Source organism: Sciurus carolinensis, chromosome 2 (assembly GCF_902686445.1).
Source record: "Sciurus carolinensis chromosome 2, mSciCar1.2, whole genome shotgun sequence".
In the NCBI taxonomy this organism is placed as follows: domain Eukaryota; kingdom Metazoa; phylum Chordata; class Mammalia; order Rodentia; family Sciuridae; genus Sciurus; species Sciurus carolinensis.
The window spans coordinates 67,039,610-67,064,598 of NC_062214.1; the positions used below are offsets into that span (position 1 = coordinate 67,039,610).

Genomic DNA, 24,989 nt, shown 5'->3' on the forward strand with positions numbered 1-24,989 from the left:
TAATATTTAAATTGACAGTTCTACTCTGAATCCTAAGAAGATTTGGGGAATGTCTAGGTAAAATGCTTGTAGAGTTCAAGTAGGATAATAGACAACTGAGGATTGCAAGAAATATTGAACAAGAATAGTTAAGGGAGACATCAAATGACAGAATCGCCTATAAAACTGTTATAATCAAAACAATGTAGAATTGACATGGATTAAACAAATACATCATTGAAACATCAAGAACTCTAAGAATTTTTTTAAAAAGCATTTTAATTCAGAGGTAAATTATAGATTTATTGAATAATGTTATCAATAGTTTGTCCATTTGGAGGAAAAATTTGAGTCCTAATTCATGTCATATACAAAAAAGATAGCCATCTACATGTAAAGATAATATAGTGAGTATACTAGAAGAAGATTTAGCATAATACATACACAATCTTCAAATTAGGGAACCCTCTTCAGAAAATCAGAAAAGTTTGATGCCATGAAGGAAACAAGTGGGTAGATTTGATGTTGGAAAAGAATGACTGCTGAATGGTAAAAGACACGATATGCAAAGTTATAAGACAAAAATATTTTTGGAAATAATACAACAAAGAATTGTTTCTGCAAATATGGAAGTTCCTAAGAATTTTTTTAATTCAATAGAAAATAAGGCAAAGGATGTGAATGGACGTTTCACAGAAGAGTAAATGCAGATGACCAATAAACAAATCAAATGTGATTGAACTCAGTGACCAAGATGATACTCTTCATTAATCAGATTGGCAAGAGGTTAAAATAATTGATAACATCCAGTTCTGATGATGATATGGAGAAATGGATACTTTCCTATAACTTTTTTGGAAAGATCTTAGACATTTAAATTTTTCAGTTCTCATGGCCAGCAGTTCCCTTTGGGGGACTTTTATCTTATAATAATGAAAGCATACATACATAAGAATGTTTATATATGTTTATTATGACCTTATTTGTGTAGTAGGAAGGAAAACCTTAAAAAAAAGAAGAGATGAGCATAGTGAATAAGTTAATAAATAAATTATGGTTTGTCCATACTATAGACTATTAGGTGACTATTAAAAGGATTTTTCTAAACCTGTTTTGATCAACCTAAACAATTACATGAACAAAAACACATTATAATATTATGTGATCCCATTTGATGGGGGTTGGGGTGGGGAGATCTAACTGTATTTTTGCCTGAGTGTAGAAAAAACAGTAGAATGATAAACACACTGATAATTGTGATTTCTTTACAGAGGGTAGATATACAGTTTGAAGAAGGGAAACTTAGGAGAAACTGTTCACTTGTTCTTCATTTTCTGTATGAACATAAACTCATAAAAATGATCATGCATTAGTTTTTATAATTTAAGTTTATAATACTAGGTTTTTTATAGTTTAAGTTTATAATACTAAATTGTTTTGAATAATCTTCTAAAATACCCACTCCTGGCTAAAGACCAGAGCTCCTAAAATCAAATCAATTAAAAAATGTGAAAAAAGAAGTCTATGTGGAATTTGTCCAACCCATCTCATGTGTTTCCTGCTTCTGAAATTTAATGCCTTTCTTTTTCAAATAAATCAAACACCCCCAACCATAAATAGTTGGAAAATATGTAGTACTTACCTTAGGAACTTAGCAAGAAAGCCACTAGCATCTCACCCACAATGGCTACTCCAGGCCTCTTCTACTTATCTCACACCTGACAACTTCCCCGTTCCTGTTCGCTTCCGTGTTTGAGGTTTTCTTTACCTCTTTGCTACCAGACTGCCATATTGTGGCCAGATAGCTTTGTAAAAACCATCTAAGAGTCTTCCCCATCTAATTTCTGCTAATATTCCTGGCCTCCTCTTCTTTCCATACCCTAGTGTCCCTTTTCCCAGCTCCCATGAAACCATGACCTATATTCTTTCAGGCTTGCTGCTGCCGTACATGGTGTTCTCTTTGATTGGCATACCAGTACATGTATCCTTCATTTATTCCTGGTGGAATCAGTTGATCTCTAAGTCAGATATCAACTCCTCTGTAACGTTTCCTCTAGTTCCCTGAACAATCTGTCCCCCCTTCTTCTCTGCCCCATTACACTCTCCTTCTGAGGAAAGAGGTCATCTTATTTTGTTTTGTTTCTTATTTAATACTGACTGACACGTAGTAGGTGTTCTGGAACCATTTTCTGATAGAGGAAAGAGCAAATAAAAGAATTTCTAATGAACAAATGAGTCCAGGGTTTGTGCCTGATGCTTCATTGCCTGTTTCTGGTCAAGGTTATAGTTACCTTATGTTGTGTTTGGAGAACCAGGGTTTGTTGGCACCATTTGCCATTAGAGAAGAGTAACCTGATGGCCTCAGACAGGAGGCAGAAGGAAAGCAGACCCCTACAGTGAAAGGAACAAGGACATCTCTGCCTTCTGGTTAAAAGTGGCTGAAGGGAATAGGACATGACCTGACCCATTCTACACACCAAAAATATTGTCTCAACATTTTTATGGAAAGATCCACCAGAGTTATCTTCTGCCATTTAAAATCTCTTTGCTTTGTGGGCTTAGGGTTTTCAAAAACTACCATAGACTAAGATACAAAGTACTTGATAAGATACTTTTTTTTTCTTTTTCTTTTCAAAGTTTTCATCAACAAACTTGGAGAGGGTAGTAAAAGAAGGAAAAGTAGAGCTTACAAAGAAAATTATGTAGAGTCCATGAAGAAAAGCTTGTTCTGCGTTGTGCTTCCTGTAAGCGACTATGCCTCAGCCATGACTTAGCTGCACTCCAGCTTGTGAGTTTCAGTTTCAGAGCAGGTTGTGTTAAGGAGCCCAGGACAGCATCTGTCCTGGCAGTTCAGCAGAGCTGTCAGTCTTCAGGTGTGTGTTGTGATCCTCACGTGTGCTGGCCCCATATTCTTTCCCTCATTGCTAACACCACTGTGGGTATGTGTCTGTCTGCAGCTGCGGAGCCCCCATCCAAGTGTCTGAGGTAAAGCTGCTCTCCTTTTCATCGGGGCAGCTGACCGTCTTCCTCCCAGCTGAGGTGAAGGCCATAGGGACAGAGAATGATCACGTCCTGCCTCTGCAAGAGCTGGCCATGAGAAGTCTGTATCATGCCCATCACAGATTTCTAAAAGGTTTGCTTGCCTCTTTTTCCTATTCTGTCTTTTGATTCCATGAACAAACAATTGTGTTTTATACTGCCTGATTTGACTTTCATCTTTTTTTTATCATAGTAAAATACACAACACAAAATTGACCATTTTAACTTACTTTTAGGTGTACAGTTCAATGGTATTGTGTTCACACTATTGTGCAATAGGACTTTTTTCTTTTTTCTTTTCATTTTTTTAAGACAGAGTCTCACTATGTTGCTCAAACCTACCTCAAACTGCTGGACTCAAGAGATCTTTCTGTGTCAGCCTCCCATGGAACTGGAACAACAGCTTCATGCCACCGTACCCAGCTAGGACTTATCTTACAGCAAAACAGTTTTCATATTTTATCAGCACTGATCCCTTTAGTACCTACCATGGACACAAAGAGGAACAGTGGTTCAAAGTCAAATCATATTCAAATGAAAGAAACTTGGTGTTTGGAAATATGTATTTGGTTGAGGCAAGAGCCTGGCAGTAGGGGAAAATTTGGAAGGATCTTAACCTTGAAGATCTCTTCAGAAGAACAGACTCCTGCCTTGCTGTCTGCTCACATCTGTGAAATGTGAGGAGAAGAAATATGAGGAGCCTTTGGCTGTATTATCACAGCATTCCAAGTCTTGTTTTGGAAAGGATTTGGCAGTGTGTAAGTTTTATAGGTATTTTGGAGTGTATAACTGAAATGCCTTAAAAAGCACTAGTCAGGGTTGGGATGTAACTCAGTGGTAGGGCATGTGCTTAGAATATGCCAAGTCCTGAGAAAAAGAAAGCACTAGGCAGTGTTAATAAGAAAAATGCATTTCAAGTGTTCTTAAGTGTTTTATCTTTGTATGAAAAAAAAGCCCACAAACAAACAGACAAACTAACAAAAAACATGCAGCCTTTAATCTTCCTAGAATGTTTAGTGGAAAGTGGAAAGTTAAGTTGTTTTTTTAAAAAATTAAACAGAAAATTCTCACTGTTCACCTGTGGATGAGTTATATTTTTCTAAGTGGTTATTGATGAATCTGAACAGATATAAAAGGTTAAGAAGATCATTTGTATTTCCTTTCCAAAGATGAACTGATAATCTTTAGATTTCACCTCATTGTGAACATTTCTCCCTCCATTCAGTGTTTATCAGCAGTACAGAAACCTAGTGTGAATTTGTATCAGGATTACCTGCATCACTGAGATGTTTTGCATTAGATATCTCATGTAGCTCAGACTAAGCTGGGAAGGAAAACTCCCTATTTTTATTAATGACAGCTCATGGGAATGAGATAAGGAAAGCTTGGTTTCATTATTTTTTTCATTCTCTTTGATTTCCTACATTTCATTCTTTTCAATAAACATAATTTAGCCTTGATTGATACTTGATTGACTTGAAGCCTGATAGATTTAGGGAGAACTTAATGAAAGTCCTGGAGTCGTCAGTCCAGCCCTCCTTTAATTCTCTGACTCTTATAGAAGCTTGCAAAACCCTTTCTGGGTAAATTGATGCCTTTTTGATCCTTGTTCTTAAAGACTATTTGATCTTATTCTTTCCTTGACTCTATCTCAGGACAGCTTCTGGTTGTTCTTAAGAGAGGATTTTCATTTTCTTTTGGTATCAAAAAATGTAAAAAAAAAATCTTTCATTTCCTAATAATGTTAGATTTTTTATTCAGTACCTATGAGATAACAGAATTTTCAACACCAAGTACTTTTAACTAACTGAACTCATTTGGTAACAAAGAAGTATTTTAAGAAATCCGATTTAAAGAAATTGATTTTTACTCATGTGCATGATTTTCTCTTGTGTTCCAGATTTGAACTTTTTGTCTCCAATCTCATTACCCAGAAGTCTCCTGGAGCTGCTGCACTGCCCCTTGGGGCACTGTCACCGGTGTAGTGAGCCCATGTTTACCATCGTCTACCCCAAGCTCTTTCCCTTGAGAGAGACGCCGATGGCAGGGCTGCACCAGGGGTAATCACGCCTAAGTTGGTGCCAGGGTTTACACCTGAGCAAGGGGTGCAGTGTGGGGAGTGGGGAGACCATGCACAAAAGCATTGTTAAGTCACAGCTTTGAAGGGGTGTAATATGCTTCCTGAGATAGACCTAAATGAAACAAATGTGCATTTTCAGCATCACAAGAAAACTGGACTTCCCTTTATTAGTTAATTTTTCAGTCATATACAGAAAAGTTGTATTGTATGTATTCTTTAGAGTAGCTTATTCTTTGTGGGAATGTTTTCCTGCTATTTCCCTATTCACAATAGTCTTTAGGCAGTAAGGGATGCAAGAACAAAAGTTGTATAATGGGACAAGCCCAGCCCTTCTATTTAATTGGCATTGCTAACTGAAAGTGTATGGCTGAACTCTGTGCACTTATGCGTGTGTTTCTGTTTTGAATTTCTAACCCTTCCAAATGGCATTCTCATGCCACTCTTCATTTCTTGGCACAGTGCCTTGAATTTGCTAAGAATGTTCACTAAGTAAAACCCCAGTAATGATACTGTGGATTAGAAAAAGAATCTGGACAATTGAAGATAGGACATCAAATCCCCTATTTGCACAACCTTAGCTTATGGATTTTCTAAATGTAGGTTTTTCTAAGTTTGGATTTTTTTAAGTTTAGAAAAACAGTATAATACTTCAATTATTATTCAAATAGGGTATTTTGGGTGAGTAAATTTTCCAGATAACTTAAACTTGTTACCCCTCTTCAATGCCAAGAAGTATTTCCATTGTGATCATTTTCGTAGAAAACTTTCCAAGATTTTCTTTCCTTTTTTCATTTCTTCCTCCCCACCCCGCCCACTATGGTACTGGGAATTGAACCCAGAGCTAGGCAAGTGCTGTACTGCTGAGGTACACCCCCAACCCCTTTGTTTCTTAACCCACTTGAGATAGGCTGCGCCCTGCAGTATTCAGAGCATGGACTTTGCACCCACAAGGCTGGCTCTTCTCCTGTACGTCTCTGATCCTGGAAATAGGAACAGAACAATCCAGTTGGCAGGGCCACCATGATGATTAGCAGATGAAGGCAAATACCTGGCACATAGTAGATATTCAACAAATGGAGTTACTTTTTCTGTCTCTCTACCTTCTTCTTCCAAAAACTATGTTTATCTTTTTCTTGCTCTGGATAATCCTATTTGGCATGCTTTCAGTTCCTTTTTAAACTTTTTTTTTTTTTAATGTTTCCTACTTACAGGAGCCCTAGTCTGAACCTTTCTAATCTGCTGCTTGTGTTGGGAAAAGCAAACATACCCCAAACTCAAATGGAGGCTGTCCTACAGTACACTCACAACATAGATCATTTCTGACACTAGTCATGTGGGGGCTTCCCACATACACCAAGAAAACAATCAGTTCTGCAGCAATGGACAGCAGTTGGATGTCCTCAAATCTAATCCAGTTCTGACACTGTCTACCTAGAGACAGCATCAGATCCCACAGGTTGAGGGTTCAGTCCTTGATACCCACCTCTACACACACACTTGAGATGCCAGTTGCAAGCCCCAGCTCATTTAACCGTGCTTCCAACCTACTGGTGTAAATCAGGGCTCCTATAATCCCCTCTTTGGGTTTGATTAATTTGCTTGAGTGGTCACAGAAACCAAGAAAACACTTTAACCAGTTGGTTATAAAGTACATTACAAAGGATACAGATGAAGGGATGCACAGGGCAAGGTGTGGGAGAAGGGAAGTGGAGCTCCCATGCCCTTTCTTGTGCATTATTACCCTCCAGGAACCTCCACATGGTTCAGCCATCCAGAAGCCCTCTGAAAGCCTGTCCTCCTGGGTTTTTATGGAGACTTCATTGAATGGCATGTTTGCAATTGGACTGGATGGAAACCTCAGCTAGTCCTTTGGGCTTCAGCACTTTGCTTAACCTCTCTGTGCAGTCTTCCTCCCTTTAAGGTGCAGGGTTGGAGGGCTCTGGAATGAGGAGGGTCTTACAACCTACTCCTGCACAAGAGGAAGTCAGATCATTTCTTTAAGGCCACCTTCACAACAGAATAACTGGGGAAGATAAGAATTTCTATGACCTGCATTGTGGAGACATGAACCAGGCAGGGACCAAAACCCAAAAAATACATATCCTAATATCATACTGCTTCTCATCTTAGGTGATCAGATAATCAAATTTGGTGAAATTACATCTAAATTAGAATAAAAAGAACTGAGTCAGGTTCCGGGTATATTACTACATACAAGAATAAAATTAACAAGTGAAATATGAATTAACAAATGAAATGAGAAACTGTAGCATATTAGTGATTAAGTACACAGGCTCTAATTCCCACTCCTCCACTGGGACCCTTTGGGCAAAGTACTGAGCATCTCTGAGCTTCATCATTTCAGCAATAAAATGAGGATGATACCCACCTAACAAGGTCATTATGAGGATTCAGTGAGAACAGCTTTATAGCTTAGGAACTTTTATTTCTTATTTTTTCTTCTGTTACAAACAGCCTTCATACAGCAAGATGTACTCATAGGAAAATCTTAAGTAATTCCTTAAGCTTCAGCTAAAACCCTGATGCATTATTATTGTATGATTTCCTATAGAAGACATTTCCTTACTGCAAATATGAAAATGAAAGCCAAGTAATAAAGGCAGAATGTTCATTTAGTAGTTGAATTCTAAATACCTGTTTTTAAAAATGAACTTTCCTTTCACCATGGTAATTAATTTAGTAGATCCTTCAGTTGAATACAGTAGATCCTTCAGTTGAAGTTTGGGGTTATCCTTACATGAAATTTGAGCAATTTAATTAGCATTTGCATTTTCCATTTACTGCTACTTCTTTCCTGCTACAACATAGAAATTCAGTGTGCATAAGTTTATACTTTTTCATAGCATAGATAAAGTAGTATTAGTAAAATTAGTATATCAAGTACAAAGGACTTCAGCAATGTCCTTTTGTTGAGCAAAGCCAGAGTGCCTGTGTTTCAGGCAGAGATCAAATGCCAGTGTATAAATGTGGTTTTCTGTGGTGAGTTAATGCTAGGGTCTGAAATTGAGAGTTTGTGGCTTTCATTTCATCCACCAGACTGCTTCTTCCCATGTTGCCATGGAGATTGTATTAAAAGCATTGACTTCAGTTTTTTACCATAGTCTTTAACATAGTTTCTTTCGTAACTGAAACCCAAATACTTGAATCTACAGTAGCTTATTGCTGAAAATGAAGTCAGTGTTCTTGAATATCATGAACTCTATCAAGTCTTTTTAAAAAATATTTTTTTTGTTGTAGATGGACACAATACTTTTATTTTTTTATTTTCATGTGGTGCTGAGGACCAAACATAGTGTGCTTTGCCACTGAGCCACAACCCCAGCCCCTCTAATCAAGTCTTGATAATGTTACTTTGAAATTTTCTATTATGTTCAGTTCAGTTTGCAGTGCTTGTCATAAAATAATACATTGTATCAGCCAATATCTAAATTCATGTGGACATCTGGCATTATTTTAAAAGGGAACATATTGAATAATCTTCTAAAATACCAAGTTCCATGGAAGTGTTAGTTTGTCCTAAATTTAATACAGAGTGAAGTAAAAATAAATGATAGTATTTCACATAAACAATGAATACCCAAGTCTTCAAATTATGTAGCAGGGAAGAATGACCAGTACACTTGACTTTTGATCCTACAGGCATAGAAAATTTTCATTCTGAAAACTTACAGTTAAAATGGAGAACTTTGACTTTAATTATTTGTTAGTATAAAAACATTTATCTGGCTTTTCCAAAGTAGGTATGGGTCTCCCAAGTCCTATATTTCTCCACAAGAAATCAGGCTCCCAAATCTTGGCATTTTTTTGTTTGCTAGGGATGCCACAATAAAAATACAAACTAGGTGGCTTAAACAACAGAAATGTATTGTCTCACAGTTCTGGAGGCTAGAAGTTGGAAATCAAGATGTCTGTACGATTGGTCCTTCTGGGTCTGTGGGGAGGATCTGTTCAGGTCTTCTCCCTGTGCCTCTTCACATCATCTTCCCTCCTGCATATCTGTTTCTGTGTCCAGATTTCCCATTTTTATAAGGACGCCAGTCATATTGAATTGGGTTCCACCCTAATAACTTCATCGTGACTATTACATGTACAAGGACAGTTTCAAAAATGTTGCTATATTAGCTCAGACTCCCATAGCAAAAGACTATAGACTGGGTGGCTTAAACCACAGAAATTATTTTCTTACAGTTTTGAAGGACGGAAGTCAGATATCAAGGTACCGGCATGTATAGATTCTGGTAAGCACTTTCTCCCTGGCTTGCAGACAGCCAACTTGCCGTGTCTTTACATGGCAGAAAGAGGAGAAGGGGAGGAGAGAACTAGCCGCCTGGTATCTCTTATAAGGACAACAATTCAGTCAGAGTCCCACCCTTCTGACTTCATTTAAATTTAATTACCTCCCAAAGGCTCATCTCCAAATACCATCATGTTAGGGCTTTTACATATGAATATGCAAGGGACACAATTCAATCCATAATAGTCACATTCTGAGATATTAGGGGTTTAAGACCACACACATGCATTTGGGGGAGATAAAATTCAAACCCCTAAGAATCTGCCTCTGGCCCCATTAGAGACAAGGGAATAAAGTATCTTCTTTCTTTTATGCAGTTTCTCGATAAAATACTAAATGCTCTGGTCACCAAAATTTGTGGGAGTTTCTCCCCACCAGCAACCAATCAATTTTGCAACATATACCAGCTGAGCATCCTATAATTTTGCTCAAGTCTGCCAGGATCTACTTGGAAATGGCGTTAGATCCCACAGGCTAGCAGCTGAGTCACACAAGACTGTCCTGTTTCAGGTGCACATCGTAAGTAGTAGATAGTCACCTATTCTTCTGACTGTGAATCAGGGGTCTACTCCCTCATTGGGGTAAATTAATTTGCTAGAATGACTCACAGAACTCAAGGAAACACTTGTTTATCCATGTGTTAAAAGGACATTACAGAGGATACAGATGAACAACCAGAGGGAAGAGATGCACAGGGCAGGGCATATGGGAAAGGGCACAGAGATTCCATACTCTCCGGGCACACCACCATCCAGGAACCTCCATGTGTCCAGCTATCTGGAAGCTCTCCAAATCCTGTCCTTTGGGCTTTAAGGGGCCTTCATTATATGGGCACAATGAGTAAATCAGCTCAACTTTGAGCACTTCTGCCCTCTCTCAAGGTGAGTTGTGGGGCCAAAAGTTCCAACTCTAATCATGCCTTGGTTTTTCCGGTAATCTGTGCAAGGTAGAATGGCCAGCCACCAGCCATCTCATTGGCTTGCAAAAGACATTCCTATCACTCAGAAGATTCTGAGGGTTTTAGGAGCTATACATCAGGAAAATGGGTTGAAAATCAATATATATATTTCACAATATTATACCCCCCAATATTTATGTCCTTCTCATATGCAAAATAAACTCACCCCATCCCAACATGCCTCAAAGTCCTAACCTGAATCAATTCATTTTTCCCCCAGCACCAATTCTTAAGTGTAAAATCTCATCTTAAGTACCATTCAGATTAGGTGTAGATAAAACTTGGGGTTTAATTCATCCTTGGACAAAACTCCTCTCCCTGTGAAAACCTGTGAAACCGGACAACAGGTTGTGTTTATTTATATAATGGTCGGACAGAAGATAGATGGTCCCATTCCAAAAAGGAGAACTTTGGAAGGAAAAAAGAGATCACAGGACCTAACAAATTCAAACCCATTCAATTTTAAATCTTGAGAATAATCCTTTTTGGCTCCTCTCTCAGACCCCTAGCCTACTGGGGTTGTGGTCCTGCCAGCTCAGTGCCGAGTGAGCCATGAAAATTTCCCTGCCCTTTGTTATTAAGGGAGGTGACCTCAATCTCAGACTCATTCTTCCCTTTTCTTCAAGAATAATGTATTTTATAGTTGGTTTGCTTAATTAGCCCAATTCTTCCTGTGGAATACTGAGTCTGACAGCCTTTCTCAATCTCATCCTTTCTCAATCTCATTCAGTCCAAGCTAGCAGCATTTCCGCTGAAAGGATTGACTAGATCCTAGACACATGCCTACTTTTAGTTGTCCAGTCATGTACTTGGTATTCTCTCCAAAGTGTACTTTCTTATTTTTTGTTAATTATTAGTATTTTTTGATTCATTGTACACAGTGGGCTACAACTTTCTTTTCTCTGGTTGTACATGAAGTAGTCACACTGTTTGTGTAATCATACATGTACATAGGGTAATGATGTTTGTCTCATTCTGTCATCTCTCCTTCCCACCCATCCCTCATTTCCCTCCACACAATCTATCCTTCCTCCATTCTTCCCCCCCCCCATTATGTATCATCATCCACTTATCAGAGAAATCATTCGGCCTTTGGTTTTTTGGAATTGGCTTATCTCACTTAGCATGATATTCTTTAACTCCATCCATTTACCTGCAATTGCCATAATTTTATTCTTCTTTATGGTTGAATAATATTCCATTGTGTATATATACCACAGTCTCTTTATCCATTCATCTATTTAAGGGAACTACATTGGTTCACATTCTAGCTACTGTGAATTGAGCAGCTATAAACATTGATGTGGCTGTGTCACTTTAGTATGCTGATTTTAAGTCCTTTGAGTATAGGCCAAGGAGGGGGATAGCTGGATCAAATGACGGTTCCATTCCAGGTTTTCTAAGGAATCTCGATACTGCTTTCCAGGGTGGCTCCACCAATTTGCAATCTCACCAGCAATGTATGAGTGTACCTTTTTCCCCACATTCTCACCAACACCTATTGTTACTTGTGTTCTTGATAATAGCCATTCTAATTGGACTGAGATGAAATCTTAGGGTAGTTTTGATTTGCATTTCTCTTATTACTAAAGATGTTGAACATTTTTTCGTATACCTCTTGATTGCTTATAACTCTTCTGTTAAGGGTCTGCTCAGTTCCTTAGCCTGTTTATTGATTGGGTTTTTTGTATTCTTGGTGTAAAGTTGTTTGAGTTCTTCATAAATTCTGGAGATTAGTGCTCTATCTGAAGTGTGTGGTAAAGATTTTCTCCCGCTCTGTAGGCTCTCCCTTCACATTGTTGACTGTTTCCTTTGCCAAGAGAAAACTTTTAGTTTGAATCTATACCATTTATTGATACCTGCTTTTATTTCTTGTGCTTTGGGAGTCTTGTTAAGGAAGTCTTGTCCTAAGACGACATGGTGAAATTTGGGCCTACTTTTTCTTCTATTTGGTGAAGGGTCTGTGGTCTAATTCCTAGGCCTTGATCCATTTTGAGTTGAGTTTTGTACAGGGTGAGAGATAGGGGTTTAGTTTTACTTTTACTTTGCTGCTTATGGAGTTCCAGTTTTCCCAGCACCATTTGTTGGAAGAGGCTATCTTTTCTCCATTGTATGTTTTTGGCACCTTTATCTATTATAAGATAACTGTATTTATGTGGGTTTATTTCTGTGTCCTCTATTGTGTACCATTGGTCTACCTGTCTATTTTGGTGCCAATACCATGCTGCTTTTGTACTATTGCTCTGTAGTATAGTTGAAGGTCTGGTATTGTGATACCTCCTACTTTGCTCTTCCTGCTAAGGATTGCTTTAGCTGTTCTGGGTCTCTTATTCCTCCAAATGAAATTCATGATTGCTTTCTCTATTTCTATAAGGTACATCATTAGGATTTTAATTGGAATTGCATTGAATCTGTATAGTGCTTTTGGTAATATGGCCATTTCCTAATTTCTCTTTCAGAGGATTCGTCACTTATGAATAGAAATGCATTAGATTTATGAGTGTTGATTTTATATTCTGCTACTTTGTTGTATTCATTTATGAGTTCTAGAAGTTTTCTGGTGGAATTTTTTGGATCCTCTAAATATAGAATCATTTTGTTGGCAAATAGTGATTTGTTTGAGTTCTTCTTTTCCTATTCGTATCCCTTTAATTTCTTTGGTCTGTTTAATAGCTCTAGCTAGAGTTTCAAGGATGATGTTGAATAGAAGTGGCAAAAGAGGGCATCCCTGTCTTGTTCTAGTTTTTAGAGGGAATGCTTTGAGTTTTTCTCCATTTAGAATGATGTTGGCCCTGGGCTTGGCATAGATAGCCTTTGCAATGTTGAGGTATGTTCCTACTATCCCTATTTTTTTAGTGTTTTGAGCATGAAGTGGTGCCCTATTTCATTAATTTTTTTTTTTTACAACAAAAAAGGATGAGGATTTTCCTTAATAATCCTTTTTCCTTAATAATCCCCTCAGTTTATCTCTTCCCTCTCATTTTCATATAAGCAACAAGAAGAACCCAGGCCATGCCTTCAACACTTGACTCAAATCTCCTCAGAAATCTCCACATTATCACTTATAAGTTCTGCTTTCCAGTCAATAAAATCCAGCTCAGTCAAGTCCTCTGCCACTTTATAACAAGTCTCACCTCCTTCCAGTTTCTAGTAGCATGATCCTTATTTCCATCTAAGACTTCATCAGAAGCACCTTTAACATAATTTAGCACATTTTGTTCATGACAATGTATGTATTCTCTAAGACCTTAGGAACTTTCTATACAGCTCCTCTTACCAGCCCTCAACAGATTCTTTATTTCTGTTAGTTTATGTCAGGCAATATAGGCTTTTTCTATCAAAATTCTTCCAGCTTCTACCCGTTACTCAATTCCAAAGCAAAATTCAGGTGTTTCAGCAAACCACTCCCAAGTAGCAAAAATCTTTCAGCTTATTCCTCTCTGACAGAGAGAGTGAGAGAGTATGATGAATTGATTTTTAAGGAATTGACACATAACCATGATAGTTGGTGAGTTCAGAACTGTAGGGCAGAGACTGGCAGGGTGGACATTCAGGTAAGAGTTGATGTTAGTGTTGAGTCTGAATTCTGCAGGCAGCAGACTGGAAACTTAGGCAAGGTTTCTGTGTTGTCTTCTTAGGAAGAATGCCTTCCACCTTTCTACCTTTGCAAGTCCCTCCACTAAGTGGATGAGGCCTACCTACCTTATGGAGGGTAATCTTTAAATGTGAAAAGTCTAGTCATTTTAAATATTAATCATATCTAAAAAGATAAAAGTTTCAAAGCATCATATAAACTGGTACTTGACTAAACAACTAGGCACCGTAACTAACCAAGTTGACACATTTAAAATGAACCATCACAGTCATTCAAAAGATCTTACTTAAATCACCAGAGTATTTTGAGACAAGAACTACAAAAGGTCCCAATGGTTTTTACCCTAATGCTGAGTTAAGTTTAGCCATAACAGATACTAGAGTGTACACATGGGGTTTGATGTGGTCATATCACTGCTGTTATGCAGTCAGGCCCTGAGACACAATGAAAGTAACTCTCTAGTCCTAGAAGTCAGGAGTTCTAACTTGGAAGTTGAGCTAGATTACTTCTATTAATACTGTAAGATAGATACTATTGCTCAGTTGAATCATATGCCTCAACACTTCTGTTTGGTCCAACCTATTTATAATCCCCTCTTTATAGGAGAAACTGAAGTACAAGAAGATTAGAAACAGGGCCAAGGTCTCATAGCTAATCTGGCCTCAAATCTGTTTTAGCCATTGTGCTTTACAATTAAGTACGAAAGACTAAATATGTAAATAAAACTCAAATGCAAAATTAAGTATTCTCAAATATTTTGAACAGGAGACTTTTGAAGTATATGAGTGTATCTATGTACATATATACACACACATATTACTCCAGTGTATGCCCTGAAGTATATACATCCAGCTCTTTACTGTGGATTAGCTTAGGAGGGAAGAATTGGCTGTTATAAGGTAATCAGGTGGGGAAATGTCTTAGTCTTTTTGGTGTCGCTATAATAAATACCTAAGACTGAGTACTTTATAAGAAGAGGTTTATTTTGCTCACAGTTCTAGAGATTCTAGAGTATGTGTTCATCATCTGCTTGGCTCAGGTTCTCATGGCAGAAAACATCCCAATAATGGGAAGACATGTAAAAGAAATTACATGTGAGACAGGAAGCGAGAGACTGGAGAGGAGCTAGGTTCGCTCTTATAAAAACCCTCTTACAGGAACTAATCCACTCTTACCAGATTTGACCCACTCCCATGTGGCCTCACTAATCCATTCATGAGGGTGCAGCCCTCTTGACCTAGTCACCTTCCACTGGGCCCTACCTCCTAAAGATTCCACCACCTCAACACTGCTACACTGGGGACCAAGCTTCCAAACCCATGAACCTCTGAGGGAGAAACCATATTCAAACCATAGCTGAGGGATACTTTAATGTATAACTTTATGTACTAAAAATATTTTTATGCATGTAGAAAATAATAATTTGAAAAAATGTATATTTAGAGAGATTTTTTAAAAGTCCTTTGCCCAAAATTTTATGTAGGTTTTTAAAAAGGAATTATTGCTATAGCAAATATTTTTGATGAAAAATGTTTTAAACAGATTACAAGAAAGTTGCATAATGTGATCTGATTTTTGTCATTGTGGGCATGAAAATGTATATATATTTACATATATTTATTCACATTTATATTCATGCACATACAGACATATTTAAACAATTGTGTATATGTAGACAAAGTCTCAAAGAACTCACACACCAAAGTAACAGTGGTTTCCTTCAGATGGTGTTGAATTTTTGCAGTGAACTGGTATTGATTTAGAAATAAAAAATATTTTTAATTATTAAAACATTAGTAGGCTAGTGGTTTCTTTCTAAATTTCTTCCAAATAGCTCAGAAGAACTCATCCTCTTATTTTTAATTTATTCAGTTAGCTAACATGCTTTGAGCATCCACTGCCATCAGGTCCTGCAGTAGGGGATGGCACCATGGGCTCCAGTCGGGCTGCTTTCAAGCTTGGATTTCCGTTGCCCTGTTCTTTCAGGAATTCTTGGTCTCTCAACCAGCGTGATTACATGAGAATACCAAATATCTGGGCTGTAACTCTGCCATGGGATAAAGATCTGCTTGTTAGAGGGAATGCAGAACTGTCTTGGTCTTATGGTTCCCTTTCCATCTTTTGGAACAACGTAACACTTCCTTCTCCTATTTGCTAATGATTTATTATTTAGTGAGTTCCTGTATCTATTTCTTATCACATCTCTTTACCCTAGCTTTGTGCACATTCATTGTTTTTGTTTTGTTTTGTTTTAATTTCAGTAGCATCTTCTTAAGGTCACTTATGAAATTTCCCACAAGTAAAATTGCTTCAGCAAATTTAAATAAGTTTTTCTTGACTATTTCTTCCTCACTGTATCTTTCAAAAACTATTGACCATTATGTGCCATGCTCTGTACCTGGTACTGAGAAGTCTAACTAAACCACCTAATTCTTTTCATGTATATATTTCAGTCCCAAAGTCTGGTGCAAGGACTAATTGAGAAGCAAGTATGTGACATTTAAGCCTCTGATTCTACACAAAGAATCTTCCCATGAGAAATAGTCACTACTAGCATAACAAGCAGATACAGGATGTTATTAGATGATTCTTAAGTTAATATGTACACAGCTTGGGAGTTCTGATCAGCTTGGTCTTATAAATATTATTTTTCTTTTGGCTTGAATTTCTGTATGAGTCAAAGATATACTTTTTATTTTTAATCAGGAAACACATTTGCAGGAAAAAATTCCACATTTCTTAAGATATTCGTGGGCTCCAGTATGTGCCAACAGCATTGTGATTTGTTCTTTTAAGGAATAGTGGTATTTCTCTATTTTAAAACCAAGCTCAAATGCTCTTTCTTCTGCCTTGCCTGTAAATATACTGAGAGATTCTAAAGCCACAAATGTAATGTCTGATATTCTTTGTAGAATTTATCAGTGTCTTTTTCTTAACTGGAGAGCTTATTGCTTAGCTCCAAGTTTCTCTCCTAAAACTCAGATGTCTCTGGTTCCTTAATTCTGGATTTTAAAGGACCTAACCAACACCAAGTCATTCTTAAGGCAGCAGATTTGTTAGTCTAGTTGTAATAATCATTAACACAACATGTCATTAATACAAGAAGCAAATGCAACCTGTTATTAAATAAGTCTCCAAAAAACAAGGAAGCACATAGCCTTGGGAGTTCTTTGCAGCACAGACTTGATGCCTCTGGGTTACTCACAGCCCCTCTTTGATGATCCAGAGGGCATTATGCTCATGTTAAAGGAGATTACCCTCCAGAACTTTATGGACTTGGTTTCTTTTGCTTAGAAGCTCTACTTTTAAAAACTCAACAGTCGTGGTATTAAATGTATGCCTTCTATAAATCATTTGTATAATTATCTTTAAAAAATTCAACACAAGGAGAATCTTGTCAGTTAATCCCCAAAGTACATTAGACATTTAAGATAATTTTGTGTCTAAAGTTCAGTTTTGATTTATACAAATATGTACGTCCTGATGTTGCATTAAATTTACCAGAACAAGGGTTCTAATCAACTTTAATTTTTAAAAGTTAGAAGTAATGCAAAGTATCTAATAACTAAAATTTTACATAGTTTCTGGAATTGTAAGAAATTACAAGAATGACGCTTGCCTTTTCACTTTTTTTGTCATTTGAAAATCAGTTTTTAATTTTGATCAAGTTAGATCTATCCATTTTAATTCATAATTAATGATTTTTGTGTCCTAAGAAACCTTTACCTTACGCCAAGTTCATGAGGCTAATCTGGGTCTCTTCCATTTAGTTGATCAGCATCTGTCTCAGCCATTACCAATGTGTCTCGATTACTATAGCTGTATAAGGAAGTTAATATCTGGCAGAGTGAACTTCCAATTTATTCTTCCCTTCAAGGTTATTTTAGTTATTCTAGGGCTTGTACTTTTTCATTAAGTTTTGGAATAAGTTTATTTTTGTCTCCAAAAACCTCGTTGGGACTTTGATAAGAATTGCATTTAGACTTCAGATCAATTTGGAAAGAATATCTTTACTCTTTTTTTTTTTTTTTTAAATCAGCATCTTAAAACAGTTGGCATATAGACCCTTAAATGATTTCTTTTTACCCAGATATTTCACTTTCTTTTTGTGATCAAAATGATACATGTGTTCATTGTTAGTTTATAGAAATATGATTGACATTTGTATTTTTATCTTATATGCTATACCTTGCTTATTATTAGTTTTAGAAGTATTTTCTGTAGATTACTTGGGATTTTCTGCATGGACAATTATGTCATGCCATCTGCAAACAGTTTTATTCCTTCACTCTGATTGGTGTGCCTTTTATTTCTTTTTCTTGTCTGATGACAGTGTTTAGAACTTCTAGTTGTATGCTAAGGATGTGAGAGTGGACATTCTTGACTTTTTCCCAGTCTCGGAAACATTGTCTGTCACTATTAAGTATAACATTAGCACTAGGAGTTTGTTGTTGTTGTATGTTCTCTTTATCAAATTGAGGAAGGTCTCCTTTATTTGTAGTTTGCTAAAAGTTTTTATTATGAATTAATGTACCATTTTGTCAAATGCTTATTTTGAATCCATTGATATGATCATATACTTTTTCTTCTTTAATCTATTTATATTGTCAAGTATTAAAATTATTAAACCTTCTTTATACACCTAGAATGACTCCCACTTGCTCACAATATATAATTCATTTTATACTTTTCTATATTTAATTTATTAATACTTTGTGTTTTTGTTTTTTGGAGTGGGGGGTAGTTCCCGATCAAACCCAGAACTTGAGCATGCTAGTCAAACATTCTACTGATAAAAATCCCCAGTGAAGATTTTTAAATCTGTGTTCATAAGAGATATTTGTCTATACATTTCTGTTTTTCTATTGTTCTTGTCAGGTTTTAGAGTTAGAATAATACTGGCCTCATCAAATTAGTTGGGAAGTGTTCCTCTTCTGTTTGACTGAAGGAGATTGTTGTAAAATTTTCTATTAATTCCCCTTTGAATGTTTAGAGTTTCTAGTGACACCATTTGGGAATGTAAATTTCTTTTTTTTTTTAATTACAAATTCAAATTAATAGTTATAGGACTGTTTAGGTTGTGTATTTCATCTCAGTTGAGTTTTGGTGGTTTGTGGTGTTTAAGGAATTGATTGATCTGTTTCTTCTAAGATGAAAAACTTCTTAAATGGAAAGTTGTTCACAGAATTCCCTTATATCTAGAATTTTCAGCTCACAGGATCTGTAGTATTACCTGTTTCATGTATAATAGTAATTTGTCTTCTTGTTATCTTTGTCAGTCTTTGAGGACATCAGTTTTATTGATCTTAATTCTAGTGATATTTTTAGTTTTGTTGATTTCTACTCTCCAGCCTATTATAAACATTTTCATTTCCTACCAGTTTATGTCTCAGCAGCTTCTATCCAGGTAAGCAGATCTTAGCTGTGACTTTCTGTATTCATCTGTCTCTAGATTTTGAAGTGGTAGTTTATTGTACAATTTCAGTTCTCTGAAGGGATGAAGAAAAGTTGTTGATTTTCAATTTCTTCAACATATATCTCTTGTAAAGAATGGACCCTGACTCTTTACATGTCCAAGATGAAACCAGGCGTCTCTTCTATAGATCAGTTCTTTCAAATTTGTTGATGTTTATTTAATAGCCCTATATATAGTAAATGATGGTGACTGTTTTATGGACATTTGAAAAAAATAGTGTTTTGCTGCTGTTGGGTGAAGTATTCTGAATATATCAATTAGATCCTTTGGTTTATTGTATTACTAGTTTTTCTACACCTGTATTGATTTTTTATATAGTAGTTCTATCATTTCTAATTGTAGGTTTATGTATTTCTCTTTTTGGCTCTATTTTTAATAGATTTCTTGAGATTATTCATATATTCTACAGTTTTGCCTTTTTAAAGTATACAATTCAGTGTTTTTTTAGTACTCCACAATTATGTGCAACCATCACCACAGTCAATTGTAGAACATTCTCTCATTCCTAAAAGAAACCTGGTACCTTTAGCTGTTAGCCTTCTGTTCTCTCCCCCACCACATAACCAGCCCTCAGCAACTTCTCTACTTTCTGTCATTCTAGATTTCCCTGTTCTAGTCTTTTGACTTGGGGGAACAGACTTTTTCTGGAGATTTTTGTTTGTTTGTTTGTCCCTTAGGGTGGTTCTGATTTGGAGGCTTCTGCTTCTAAGACTAAGGTAATGAGGTAATAATATCTAAGACCTTAGAGGCACTAAGGTAAGCCAAGAATTTACCCTTGCTGTGCTGTTCCTCAAGTCCCATGGTCCTTAGGTTGTCTGCTTTCATTCTACATTTCAGAGTCATCCTAAACTTGTTTGTTGTGCTGAGACCAGAATGTTTAAAGTTTTAAGAGGAAGAACTGAAGGGAATGGGGCCATCCCCTCTCGACAGAATCAAAAGTCTCCACTGAAATAGATCTTGCCAGCGTAACCCAAAGGGACTCACCAGATGTCTCTTTCTTCATATTGGGCAGTTCTGGATACAACTCTTCTTTCCCTTTTAAAACCTCACTAATGTAGCAGGTTTCAAACATACACAGGTTTATTTTTGACCTCCGGGAGGGTGCTTGCTCCTTCCATTTGGTATTCCCCTCACCAGTACATATATTAATGCTTTAGTGAAAAGAATGTCTTGGCCCTTTTGGAGATTTTTCAGGAGGTGACTAAGGAGGATGTACCAAATTGGGTCCACCCCAATGTTTCCATTTCTCTTAAGCCTTGCTCTCCTGTCTCTAAAGTCTTCAGGAGGAGTTTCAGCATCTGATCTCATTGACCATAGCCTTCCAACTGAGTCAAGGCTACTGTTGTTCATTCCTAGAGTAACACATTAAATCCTGAGGCCTAGGTAAATTACCCTTATTGGCCTGATCCAACCTTCTGTTTATTCTTATTGGCTAATGTACTTAGAATCTGTTTCCACATTTGCTCTCCGGGTTCCTTCTAATACACTGTTAAAAGATCCTGTGACTTCTTCATTGTATATATTATCTCCTCCAGGAGCAGATCTTACTTGATCTCTGGGTCATGCCGGATTTTACTCTAGATGGCCATAGAGGCAATGTGTATTGGTGATGGTGGGTCCTAAAAAGAATAGGTACTTCATTTTTAGGTAGCCGCCCTACATGAAGCCATTGAAATATTTTTATGCAAAGCAATACTGGTTTTCTTACTAGCTAGAAAACACTGTTCCTGATATGAAAAAAAAAATGTTCAAAGATGTTAGAGGCTCAAGGTCCTTAGATTGGTGTCTGTCCAAAGGCTCCTTTCTCAAGTCTCAAGTTCCTACTTTCTCCCAACCAGCACCTTTACTTTAGCATAGAGATTTAACATAAGTGTCCCATTACCTGACTGATGATTCTGCAGCCTGTACTTTTCAGGCCTCAGCCATGTTCCTCATTGCATCTTACAATGAGGATCCTTTCAGACCACCATAGAAACTTTCTGATTTTCTATCTGTTCCTTGAGTTGAGATTTCAAGGCATGATGCTTCCCCTCCCTCCTCTCCTCCCTGCAAGTCTCTTCAACACAGTCAGAAGCCTTCTTGTGCCCCAGCCACTTGCTCTCCTGTACCTGCCATTCTGTTTGATACCTTGAGTAATTACAATGCCACAGCACGCTCTGCCGATTAGCATCAGGTAGCTTCAGAGGTTGTCTATAGGGGTCACCTTCCTGGGCCGCAGAGATAGGCAGAGACTGGATTAAGGGGTGAGAAAATAGAAGACACTTAGCACGGGGCCTGGTGAAGACAAATAGTAGTCTACTTTCCCCTCACCAGAGGATGGCACTTCTGGTGAGAACACAAGGCATCCAACAACTGGAGAGGTCCAGAGTGTATCAGATCTCCAGGAAATTCGTAGCTTGCTAGTAAATGGTATCCATGGTATCCAAACAGGAGTTTGAGAAGGCATTCCTCTGTCATGTGGAAATACCCTTGAAATCTATTAACAGATTCTGAAATTATCTCCATGAACAATTTGTGGGAATATCTTTGTTAAAATTATGTTAAGCTCTGCAGTATACATGTATTCTAGCTAAATTGGTGATGTTTTGTGTTGTATAATTTTAATAATGTACTACAAATTCTGTGATCGCCCTGTTAGTTCTACTAAGCACAATTCAGAACAGGATATGGAAAAGGGCTTATTATTCCCCAGGAGTGAGGTTAGGAAGAGTATGTCATCGGGACACCACTAATAAAGCAAGTGCACACATGCACACACATGCCTTACCTGATGACGGTACTCAGTTTTAAAAGGAAATGTATGAGGTCTGTTGACCATGCCCAATCATTTATTTGTAACAAAGAAAGACTGTCTCCACTGAAAAGAATCCAGAGACTTTAATCTTGAACTAACAGTGTTCTCTCTCCTTTCTCTCCTTCCAGGAGGACAACAGTTAGCTTTGTGGCTTACTGCTGCTCCACCCAGTGTCTGCAGACTTTTGACCTGCTGAGTTGATAAACACTCAAGCCTCAGGAGCACTGCCAGCTTGACACCGAGGCTGCCTGTGAGTCGCACACTGTGTGCGGCAGGGCTTGGAGAATCCAGCCAGTGCGGAACAGGCCCTTCCATCCTGTCCTGTCCAATGCGGGGGCATGCAGAACTCTGGAAATGTCATATTGAGCTGCACAGCTAAAATGCCTTCACCCTTCCCCCAAGTTGGAATATATCCTCCCCCAAATTAAGGACATCCTGTCTTCTGTGTTTTTTCTTTTTATGTGAGTGTGTCTCATATGTAAACTATTTAGTTTGATGAGCCTCCCCATGTCTAATTTAAAGCAAGTTGCAGTACCCTGAAGAACTATAATTTGATAATACAGGCAATTTAACTTGAACAACTTACCTTCAGTGATACTTCTCCTGTTCTCTTTCTTTCCCCAGAGGATTATTTCCCCAGGAGATTATTCTCCATGGTTTCTCCAGTGGAAACTTGTCAGTTTTTACCATTTAAGCACACTCCATGGCCTAATAGTCTCGCATAGCAGGGTGGGGCCCCTGAGTTGGCGACAAAGTTAGACTTCTGTGGAGGCGCAGCAAGATCCCAGAGCACACACCCTCTGGAAAGTTACAACCTTATTTGTAAGTTTTGCAATGTATTAAGAGACCATCAAGAGGGATTTAAAAACAAAAATGCAGGTGATAATGAAATATACTCTTATTTGAAAGACTATTTACAAAAAGATAATTTTAATTTCTTAATTTCCTAATGAGATTTTGTTGTTGTAAATGAGAAGCTCAAGAAATAGTTGAGGCTTGAAAAGATCTGATCCTTTCTAGATTTAAGCATTTTCTGCATAATAAGAAAAGGGGAGAAAACACACACCAACCTGAGACCTCCCTGTTCCCATTAGTGGGTGTATGATTAAATTCATAATGACTTTGAACTATTATTGTTACACGTAAAAAAACTGGCTTCACCTACTTTTGCTACTAGTTTTTAGCAGGTCAATCCAACGTACAGCTTGGGCACATTATTTACCTGATGCACGAGGTTCATTTTGATTCTGAATTTCTTATTTATGTAATGTTGTCCAGATATCACTGAGAAAATACAGGCGAAATCCAAACAGCCTTGGACTTTGGTTTAAAAAAAAAATAAAAAGCTCTGTAAACAAAAGCCTGTGAGCCTACCCCTGCCAGAGAGACATACTCTTTGTGGAAGAGTCACGTATTTGCCCTTCCTTTAAAAGGATGGCATTTTAGTGTTACTTTGCTGCCAGATGTTCAGCTGGTTGCTGTGAAGTGATTCTTTTTAAAAGAAAAAAAAATTTTTTTTTTCTTTTTCTAAGGCAGGACTAAAAGGAGAACCAGGAAGGATTGCTTGGTAGAAAAGTTATTTTCAAAAACTTTCAGACTTGTCAAAAATCTGGTTGATGGCATTTTATTAGCTGCCCTAACTCTGTAATGCTAGGCTCTAACAGTGCCAAAAATCCTACATAGTTACTGACAAATGTGTGATCTCTTTACAGTCACACCACCTGCTGCTCAGAAAGCTGACTATCGGGGAGAATGGTGACGGCAGAGAGTTACCATGTGTTCCAACTGCATTCGCGCTGTTCTTACTTCCTCTTGTCCCTTTCATAACTTGGTCTGTTCATCTTTACATTTCAAAGGCTTAGAGTATAATAGGAACTGAAGATCCATATCAAAATGTACCACTTCTTTCATCTTTTAGAATAATTGAAGTTTTAGCAAAACCCCTACTTGTATGTAAGTTGACAGGTGAGAAATGTGGCATGAAACTTCACAAATGTGCTTCAGGCCTAAATGACTGCTACCTATCATTTAAATGACAGCAAGGAGATTGCGGCATCTTTCTGTTTCACCCTCTACCATCATATATCTTAAAATGGAGCCATGAAATGCACTAACCTGATATTCAGGAATTCTCATTGAGATAAAGTATGTAATAATTTTGTTTTAACATGTTTGAAATTCTGCAAAGATGTTTACTCTCCAAGCATCTGCTCTTTACCTGTTATAAACTGCAATGTGTTGAACATCAGCATTGTTTGGGCAGTCTCAACCTTAACCCTGGGGTGCAGCATTCAGGCTTAATTGATAAGAAATAGAACTTTTAGCATGGTCTCCTTGGTGCTGTTCATTACAGAAATTTCGTGCTGGATTCACTGATGTCATTTCTAATTTTTTGATACTATAAAGGAGTATCAACTGGAGAAAACTTGCCTACATGCTGTGAATCATGTCCAAACCTTTGCAGAAAAGCAAATCTAAAGTTATTATATGTGTTGTTTTCTTTTTTTAACAGTGCTGGGGATCGAGGTCAGGCCCTCATGTTTGCTAGGCAAATGCCCTTACCATTTGCTGTTGCCTTGAGCAATAGTTATTCCAAGTAGAAAAATACTTCATGCAGTAATAGTAATTTTTAAAAGTGAGCCACTTGGAAAATAGAGTGTTCAGGTATGTTTACAACAGTGACCTCATGTGTGGTTGGCTAGTGGTAAGTTTTAAAATCCAGGGTAGCCTCATGAAGACAGGTCATCGGGTGA

The 24,989-nt window shown here is 37.4% G+C and overlaps 1 protein-coding gene across 11 annotated transcripts in view; it reads left to right on the top strand.

Annotated features, from left to right (window-relative positions):
- Window positions 1-22,814, top strand: part of Lrrc28 (leucine rich repeat containing 28) — a 127,047-nt gene extending 104,233 nt beyond the window's left edge. For all 11 annotated transcript variants that reach the window (XM_047540367.1, XM_047540376.1, XM_047540377.1 and 8 more), the window contains 3 exons: window positions 2,937-3,112; window positions 4,919-5,078; window positions 22,365-22,814. In XM_047540367.1, coding sequence (XP_047396323.1) covers window positions 2,937-3,112; window positions 4,919-5,078; window positions 22,365-22,437 — 409 coding nt within the window. In that variant the 3' untranslated portion in view covers window positions 22,438-22,814. The remainder of the gene's footprint in view (window positions 1-2,936; window positions 3,113-4,918; window positions 5,079-22,364) is intronic.
- The last annotated feature ends 2,175 nt before the right edge of the window (window positions 22,815-24,989 follow it).